This window comes from Lactuca serriola, chromosome 8, assembly GCF_051521515.1.
Source record: "Lactuca serriola cultivar US96UC23 chromosome 8, Lser_US96UC23_V15, whole genome shotgun sequence".
In the NCBI taxonomy this organism is placed as follows: Eukaryota; Viridiplantae; Streptophyta; class Magnoliopsida; order Asterales; family Asteraceae; genus Lactuca; species Lactuca serriola.
In genome coordinates, this window is record NC_136415.1 from 154,926,556 (window position 1) to 154,936,427 (window position 9,872).

At 35.0% G+C, this 9,872-nt stretch overlaps 1 protein-coding gene across 1 annotated transcript; it reads left to right on the top strand.

Moving 5' to 3' along the window:
• The first annotated feature begins 4,859 nt into the window (after nucleotides 1-4,859).
• On the top strand, nucleotides 4,860-7,413 carry C4H (cinnamate-4-hydroxylase). The gene is made up of 3 exons (XM_079013857.1): nucleotides 4,860-5,723; nucleotides 5,975-6,108; nucleotides 6,678-7,413. Exons 1-3 carry the CDS (start codon nucleotides 4,939-4,941, stop codon nucleotides 7,274-7,276), a joined length of 1,518 nt encoding a protein of 505 aa, XP_078869983.1. The 5' UTR covers nucleotides 4,860-4,938; the 3' UTR covers nucleotides 7,277-7,413.
• The last annotated feature ends 2,459 nt before the right edge of the window (nucleotides 7,414-9,872 follow it).

The window sequence follows — 9,872 nt, forward strand, 5'->3', positions numbered from 1 at the left end:
CTACATCATCGTGGACTTAATAGTCCTAAACAACTCCGGAATCTGGCCTCGGACAATCTTGACCACCTCCTCGCGGATGATCTCCCTAACCCGATCCTCTCTCAACACTGGTGCCTCTTGGCCGATAATGTCAGGCGCCGCTGGGGCCTCCTGATCACCCTGTCCAGATCCCGATCCGGATCCAGTCACAAAACGCCTCGTAACCACCATACTGAAAATATAGCAGGAAGATATCAGACAATCCACATAAATAATCGGGAACCAACTCCCTTCTAAACCCTAGGGGTTGTGACTTCCTTGCTACGCGTATGGGTCCTGTGCTTTCAGTAGTACGGGCCCATACTACCTTCCACACCTACCCATATTTGTCTCAAGTATCACCACAACACCCTAACACTATACATGCGCATGGTGGTCGCTTAACCTTACTCATCCATGAAACTTTCACCAACCCCGCGACATTAGTGCATGCTAACCATACATAACGCTGGACCCTATAGACTTTCGAATATCCGACCCTACCCTAAGCTCAATCAATAAGAACATAACATAAGGCCAAATCGAACATTCTCGGACTATAAGATCTTAATTATGTACAGCCATGATGCATACAAAGGTAACTATAATAATGATGTCAATTTCATGTAAGAAAACCCTAGTCTAGCAGGCATCATGTAATCAGGAAACTCTACCATGCAATTCCTGAAGATCTTTAGCCTAGCACTAGTATGCTGTTCTAACACATCACACAATCAAATAACTGTATGGTATTTTAGGTTCTACTTACTGGCTCTGGTTGATCATACACCCTGTATCCACCTTTACTTATTTTGAAAACCATTTAGAAAATCCTTCCTTGATTTGAGACTGGATTCACACGAGTTTTCCTCTAATTCACTCAAACCAAGGCTCTGATACCAACTTGTAACACCCATAAATTTATGCCAATTTTAAACTTTTTCAAAACACTTAAAACCATTCAGCATTACATAGTTTGCTTTCAAAATAATAATTATCAGAGTTTCCCAGTATCAAATCAGAAAATCATAACAATAGGAGGAGCGGTACGATCATGCCTTCGCCTTCCCGTGATCACCAGAAGTACCTGAAACAACAAACTGAAACTGTAAGCCAGAAAGCTTAGTGATCTATCCCCAAAATACCCATACCCACGATAACATACGAATAATCATAAACATCTTACTATGGGTCCAGTCAACCATCGGGTTGGGATACCCCTGGCCCACAACCAACAGGTTGGAATGCCCACATACTATGAGTCCAATCATCCTCAGGATGGAATACTCACGGCCCACAACCAATAGGTTGGAATTCCCAGGTCTATTGGCTTTCGCACAAAGCAGATAAGCCTCAACAACCAAACAAACATATGCACATATAACAAATAATCACATAACAGTCTATAGACAACAACCGATCTAACGGATCATACCACATAGCACATAATACCATCCTATCTACCAGGATACCGATCCTAACAGATCATATCGCTTACCATATAATATTATCCTACTCCCTAAGATACCGATCTAACAGATCATAACAGCATATAACATCCTATCTACCAGGATACTGATCTAACATATCATAACAACATAACATGAATGGATAACAATCTAAAGGGCCGACCTTGGTGCCTTAGACCCTTGAGTATAGAGAGGGTAACTCACCTCGCTAGTAGTGTTGAAATACTGCAAATCTCCGACTGTTGTCTCACTGGGAATCCCAACCTATTACACAATAAGCACCTAAATTAATACCCAACATAACCTTCTTGACCAAAAGTCCACACCATTCATTTAGTCCACTCACGTTATTGGGCCAAGGCCCAAATACCCAATTCGTGACTTAAAAGTCCATATAAAAGCACATTATCGACCCAATTTACCAAATTGGGCCCAAACTCCTAATTGGACCTAACCCCCATGATCCATTATCAATACCTGGCCCAAAATGTCTCATTCAAATAACCCAACAAAGGCCCAAATCCATTTAGACCATAACCAGCCCAAGTCCGAAGCCCATTTGACAAAACCCAAACAAAGGACGTACACGGGGCGTACTCCTCTGGTACGCGGGGCGTACTCATCCGAGCATTGACCACCATCGGGGTGGCTGACCCAGTAAGCTGGGTATATTGGAAGATTTGGCAAAGTCTCATTAAGTGCTTAATGGCTTAAGCGCTTAAGCCCAAACTTCAGATCCAGAGACCTAACATGCCTAGGATCCATAAAGTCGTGAACTTTATCACTTTGGATGTCCAATAAGCTCTAAATGCTTGGTCTTAATCCATTAAGACCTTATTTTCCATGCATGGGACACATTAAACTGATGAAACCCCTTTTTTATCATTCAAGGTCCCCTCAAGAACCCAAAAGGACATTCATTTTCGTTCAAAGCACAACATGCACCACCTCGTGGTTTTTGGGACAAGAAATGGGTCTTTAAAAGCAAGATGGAGAGATCTAATCAAATAAGCATAAAGTTTGGAACTTTATACCTTCTGGAGCTTCTCGTGCACAAGCTAACTTCAGATCTACAAGCTTGGTCCCTTCCTTCAACTCTTTGATGCAATGGCTTCCTCCTAAGGCACTCAAGAACACCAAAATGAGCTTATCACACAAAAGGGGAGGCTAGGGTTTGAGAGAGACGAGTTTGATCTGTGGAGGTTGAGGTAAAAGAGGTGTGGGTGCTCAATATGTTGCTTATATAGGCCCCAAACCCTAAACATTAGGGTTTCATCCAGACACTAGTACACCCAACGTACTAGGGCGGACCTTAATACGCTCAGCGTATGCTTAAGTACGCGTGACGTACTCTCTTTTGGCCCAATTTGCAAGTTTGGCCCTTAACTTTATCTTGGCTCTTCATTCTCCAACCCAAGGACTATAATTGACAAAGTAATGATTTAAGAGGGTTTGGAAATACTTGCGAAATCTCGGGACGTTACAACTATCAATTATGCTTGTGTTTGCTTGATGTCTCTGTGATTCTTGTTATTATATTATGTGGTAGTAGTAGGGGATGAAATAGACCCAATATCCGGTTAAAATAGATCGAAGGGGATTGCAAACACCTAGATATGCTTGATGGTATCCGGTTAAAATAGACCGAAGGGGTAGTCAAGCACCCATATATGCTTGATAGTATCCAGTTGAAATAGATCGAAAGGGTAGGCAAGCACCTAGATATGCTTGATAGTATCCGGTTGAAATAGACCGAAGGGGTAGGCAAGCACCCATATATGTTTTGCAGTATGTTTCCTTAGTATGTGGTATTTTGGGGAACTTACTAAGCTTTGTACTTACAGTTTTAAGTTTTAGTTCAGGTACTGGTTTGAAGAGGAAGAGACCGTGATGATAGCAGTGCACTAACCACATCGCTCCGCATTTTATATTACTATGATATATTTGAATGTTAATGATACACTTTGATTCACTATGGTTTTGATGATGTTGTCTTGGATAATAGTTTTATTAATTCAAAAATCAAAATTTTTAGTCTTAATTTTTGGGACGTTATATGAAATATAACATGTACCTGATCTAATTTACATTAACGATTCAATCATAACATACAACGACTCTATTAAAAGACTACTAAAACATATATATATATATATATATATATATATATATATATATATATATATATATATATATATATATATATATATATATATATATATATATATATAACGAACTTACAAATTAATAATTCTAACCTAACCTAATAACATGTTTCAAAAAGTTTTCAAAAGACCTTAAACCAATACAAAAACCTATATAAAAAAATTAATATATAACAAACTTACAAATTAAAAACTCTAAGCTAATAACATGTCTCGAAAAATAATCAGTAAACCTAAAACCAACACAAAACTTTTAAACTTGTTTTCTTTGTATATTTTGTATACAATTTGTATATATATGTCTATTCAAAAGATTGACATTTATATTGTAAGCTTTTAATTAATTTCTTATTAAACATAATATATAAGTTATAAAATCTAAATGATTAAATCATATAATTAAGAAGACTTTTGAATGGTATTAGTTAAAATATAAGTTTCAAATGAATATAATTTATGATGGCAATTAAAAATCATTGGAATTTCAAATATATAAGGAATTTCAAATATATAAGATTAAAGTATTTTAACATTTATAATAGTTAGTTCGTATACCAATTCAAAAGCTTTTGGTTGTGCCTATGTATACTTTTGGTCATGAATGTGACATTTTATTATATTGATACTGCAGGTGTACAAAGAAAATGTCAATATTATAGTAAGAAATAAATTATTATAAAAGGTTAATGGTATAAATAATTAATAAATTATTCAAAATATTAATAAAAATAAAAGAATATTTTAAAAAGATAAACAACTATGACATTTTATACATAAGATACTCTTATTACAATGATATTTTATAAGTGAACAATTTCCAAAAAAAAAAAAAAAAAAAAAAACAATCTAAAAGTATAACTAATAATATTATTTTTTAACAAATAATAAGATTATTTATCACAACACTTCGTATCTAAGATCAAGATGGGGTCCAAGCTACAACATATCCCGTGCCACAAAAAAAATTGTTTTGATAGAGAAATCTAAAATAAAAATTATTATATTATTTTTGTTATTATATTTTTATTTTTGTAATTCTTAAATATAATTTCTTTTCTGTTTTCTGTAGAGGAAGGAATATTCAATTCGGCTTTTGCTATCAATTATTTGATTTGCCGTTAAATTCCTAACGCCGTTAGCCCCTAATTCTTCTACCAACTTCACGTCCACCTAACCCCTGCCGTCAACACTGTATAAAAACCGCATTTCACCCAACACGTTATACACATTTCTTTGGCAACTCCACCACCACCACAACCACCGTTATCAACCTCCGGTAAACCGCCATGGATCTTCTCCTCTTGGAGAAAACTCTCTTAGGCATTTTTGTTGCCATTATAGGCGCAATCTTCATCTCTAAGCTACGTGGCAAGCGTTTCAAGCTCCCGCCGGGACCTATTCCAGTACCCATTTTCGGGAACTGGCTCCAAGTCGGCGATGACCTCAACCACCGCAACCTAACTGATCTCGCCAAAAAGTTCGGAGAGATTTTCCTTCTCCGAATGGGCCAGCGCAACCTCGTTGTCGTATCATCCCCGGATCTCGCCAAGGAAGTCCTCCACACACAAGGCGTCGAGTTCGGATCCCGAACTCGAAATGTCGTGTTCGATATATTCACAGGGAAAGGACAAGACATGGTGTTTACAGTATACGGCGAACACTGGCGCAAGATGCGGAGGATCATGACTGTTCCATTCTTCACCAACAAAGTGGTCCAGCAATACAGGCATGGATGGGAGGCGGAAGCCGCGGCAGTGGTGGAAGATGTGAAGAAGAATCCGGCATCAGCGACGGAAGGTATTGTGATCCGAAGACGGTTGCAATTGATGATGTACAACAATATGTTCAGGATTATGTTTGATAGAAGATTCGAAAGCGAGGATGATCCATTGTTCCTGAAGCTGAAGGCGTTGAATGGAGAGAGAAGTAGATTGGCACAGAGCTTCGAATACAACTATGGCGATTTCATTCCAATTTTGAGACCATTTTTGAAAGGCTATTTGAAGGTCTGCAAGGAAGTCAAAGAGAAGAGGTTGCAGCTTTTCAAGGATTACTTCGTTGATGAAAGAAAGTAAGTTTTTTCTGATCTAAATTAACTCCCTGTTAAATATAGAATACGAACAAGATGCTTCACTTTCCATAAAGCTACAAAAGGTGGGATCTTACCTTTATGTGATCAAATTGGATTTAAGCTAAATCCATGGGGATTTTCCCTTTTGCCCCTTTTCTTTTTCCTTCTAAATATAGACAAACCTTTTTCTTACTATAACAGAATCTAATGTATGGAAAGTAAATGAGTTTGATCAAATTGAAAAATTACAGGAAGATGGGAAGCACAAAAAGCATGGACAACAATCAATTGAAATGTGCAATTGATCATATTCTTGAAGCTAAGGATAAAGGAGAGATCAATGAAGACAATGTTCTTTACATCGTTGAGAACATCAACGTTGCTGGTATCCTTTCTTATTTAATTTTTTTTCTAAGGTTTTATGTGTAGAAGAATTTTTATTAAAGCGTAATTTAACTATTTTTGCAATTATTTATAACTACTTTTTAAATTTCTAATTAAAGCAAGAAACAATCTAAAAAAAATCTCAATATATTTTTTTGTCATTATTTACCTTTCAAATCTTTTTACATAGTAACAAATCAAACCAAAATATACAAAGGTATTAAATTTAATTCCGTTAGATTCTATTCTAAATAAACTAAATATGAAAGTCTAGGGACCAAACTTGCTAATATACGAAAGTTATGTGGCCAAATTTGAAACCCAAAACTTTTAGGGACCATACCTGAAAAAGTACAAACATCTAAGGATCAAATACGCCAATATATGTAAGCCTTGTGGCCAAAGTCTAAAATCCAAAATATGTAGGGACCAAACATGTAAATATAAAAAATGTTATGGCCAAAGTTTGAAAGGTGAATAATACACTATTAATTTGGGGATTGTAATTAGTATATATAATAATTCCTTTCAAAACATTTTACAAATACTGATTAACCTTGGTTTTTACAGCAATCGAAACAACCCTATGGTCAATCGAATGGGGAATCGCCGAACTCGTAAACCACCCAACCATCCAATCGAAACTCCGCCACGAGCTCGACACAGTTCTCGGACCCGGAGTCCAAGTCACCGAACCCGACATCGCAAAACTCCCCTACCTCCAAGCCGTAATCAAAGAAACCCTGCGTCTCCGTATGGCCATCCCCCTCCTAGTCCCGCACATGAACCTCCACGACGCCAAACTTTCCGGCTACGACATTCCGGCGGAATCCAAGATTCTAGTGAACGCGTGGTGGCTCGCCAACAACCCCGCCCAATGGAAGTCGCCGGAGGAGTTTAGGCCCGAAAGATTCCTTGAAGAGGAAAGTAAAGTGGAGGCAAATGGAAATGACTTTAGGTATTTACCATTCGGAGTTGGTCGCCGGAGTTGTCCTGGAATTATACTCGCGTTACCAATTTTAGGGATAACGATTGGGCGGTTGGTTCAAAATTTTGAGCTGTTGCCGCCACCCGGGGAGTCGAAGGTGGATACGAGTGAGAAAGGCGGACAGTTTAGTTTGCATATCTTGAAGCATTCAACGGTTGTGGCTAAACCGCGATCATTATAAGGGTTTTTTTTATTTATATTTTGTTGTTGTTGTTGTTACTATGTAATGTTGTATGTGTTGGGGATGTGGAATATGAAGATGGGAACAAATCATGCATTTTGTGAATTATGAATAATGTATTTTATGTTCTTTCTTGATTTATGATGTTGAATGTGGATTTTATTTGCTTCTTTTGAACACATCATGTAAATTATACATTAGGCATTAACAAATTAATAAAAAGTTGGGGGGTTTCAAAACTAATGTTAAAAGAAATTAATTTAAATAAAAGACAAGTTAAAAGCAAAGTAAAAGGTTGGCTTATGTTAGGTATGAGTTTGTTAGACACATGATAGTACATGAAGTCCCACCAGCCAGTTGAAAGGGTTTTAATTATAAAACCACCTAAAGGTTTCAATGAAAGGTGACCATAAGATATGCAACGTCACTCGTAAATGTAAAGAAGATATCTCCGTGTCTTCGTTAAAACGGTAAACAACATTCGGATGAATCTGCTCTACGAGGGAATATCGTTTTATTGACAATTGATGATGTTCTTAATGCTGAAGTCGGTTTTAATATCAATATGGAGTGGTTTTTTTAATGTATATTATGATTATGATGTTATGTCAGTCATTTAGGTGATTGTTAATTTGTTATGGACATAGACGTATATCTTACATAATACTTACGTAATACTTGTAGGAAGAAACGACATGTGTTACCTTTTAGATACTTACATTTTTTTTTTTTTGAGAAAAATAAACACCATTCATATATCAAGGGTAGGTATACCAAACAACAAAAATGTGTTGTTGACAAACGGCCACGAGTCAATTTATATATTAAATTTCACATTTATAAGGAATTAAAGCTAAGCATTTCAACATCAAATATTTAATAAAGCTTCCAAAAGATTGTAATGGCGAGTTCATTGCACCACAAATTTAGGGTTTTCAGATAAATGTCGTTTGAAAACACGTACTAATTACGCAAGCAAGAACGCAACAAAAAAAAAAAAAAGAAAAAAAAAAGCAATTTAAGCTAATTTGAACATATTTGGCAAACAAGATGAAGCTTATTACATTATAAGGTAGAATAGGTATACTAAAATTTTATGTACTACATTATGTTTGTTTGTTAGTCTAACTTATCAGCCACATAACTTTTTATAATTAAATGATGTTCTTCTATCATGTAACATCCTTATCTAAAAGATAACAAAATGTACGAGATTAACTTATGTGCATTTTTAATGCATTTTAAAATTCTTCAAACATATTTAATAAGTTCTCTATAGTCTAGTTTAAGAGTGACAATTTTCGACAACACTTGAATCCAACATACAAATAAATAGGCATTAGTTAGACATTTCAATCTGTTTAATTAAATAGGTTGACACGAAACAACATGCAAATTAAATGAGTAAGGCTAGTATCTAGACTTTCACTACGAAAATGACACAAAGAGTTTTTAGTTTTTTTTGTATTTTTTAAATATGGTTATCACCTTAAGGCTATTCAAGAACTCATAGGTGAGGCAATCAACAAGAACACCAATGGAATCAAAGACCGTGCATATTGTTGTGTTTAATTCATTCCTATTCGTTTTAAAATGCAAAAGCTGTTTGGGCTTTTAGAAATAGTGGATTAGAGATATCAAAGTTGAAGACTTAATGACGAGTCCTTTTTGATAGGGGTGATTTAGGTGGTGTTTGTTTTTTGTCTGCAGATTTACGTGATTTTTTCTGTCTGTGCCGTGCAGACTACATACAGACATTAGCCTTCGCAGACTGTTTGTTTTTTTGAAGATTGCAGACCTAAAAATGTCTGCGCGCCCTCTTTTTGACGCAAATGTGGATCAGAGTCTTCTAACATATTCAAACATCTTCTAGCCTAAAAAAACATATATATCTTTATTTTTTTCAAGTTTTTTTTTTAATTTATATTTTTTGCAACTTTATTAATGATAAACAATTTGAAAAAAAATTACAAAACTTAAAAAAAAAAAAAAAAAAAAAAAAAAAAAACATTCGACGATACAAACATGATATTTTTGATAAATTTATAAATAAAAATTTATTACAATAATAGTCGTTGAAGTTGTTTATATAAATATGAAATAAAATCATAATATATTCTTATATTTTTTTGCCAAATTTTGTAAAACATTATTTAATACAATATCGTCAATTTCTCGAGAAAATATTTATGGTACGTTTTTAATGGATTTAATTGAAAAAATCGAAGTTTATTTCCATCCATTTATGTATCAAATCTTTGATCAATAATTATAATGTTTAGTTATAACTTTGCAACCAAAGTTGTTGGTTTTTATCAAATATATACGTTAATTTATACTATTTTATTTTTATTTTTTATACAATAATACATAAAAGTTGATCTAGATTCGTTAATTATTTATAACAAAGTCATAAAAATATTAAAAAATCACTTTGAAGTTTTAAAAAGTCAGTTTAGTTAGATTTCAGTTTATTTTAGTAGTCCGTAGATGTTAAAAAAACAAACAGTCTTCTTTTTTCAGACTGCAGACGTTTGGTCCACCTCTTCTACTGCAGAGGTCTACATGACCTTTGTCTATAGACCGCAGACATTTT

What these genes read in the sequence shown, in the direction of transcription:
- C4H (XM_079013857.1), top strand. Translation starts at nt 4,939, where the DNA reads ATGGATCTTCTCCTCTTGGAGAAAACTCTCTTAGGCATTTTTGTTGCC. An exon ending in TACTTCGTTGATGAAAGAAA is followed by an intron (nt 5,724 to 5,974) that starts GTAAGTTTTTTC and finishes GAAAAATTACAG; the next exon opens with GAAGATGGGAAGCACAAAAA. An exon ending in TGAGAACATCAACGTTGCTG is followed by an intron (nt 6,109 to 6,677) that starts GTATCCTTTCTT and finishes TGGTTTTTACAG; the next exon opens with CAATCGAAACAACCCTATGG.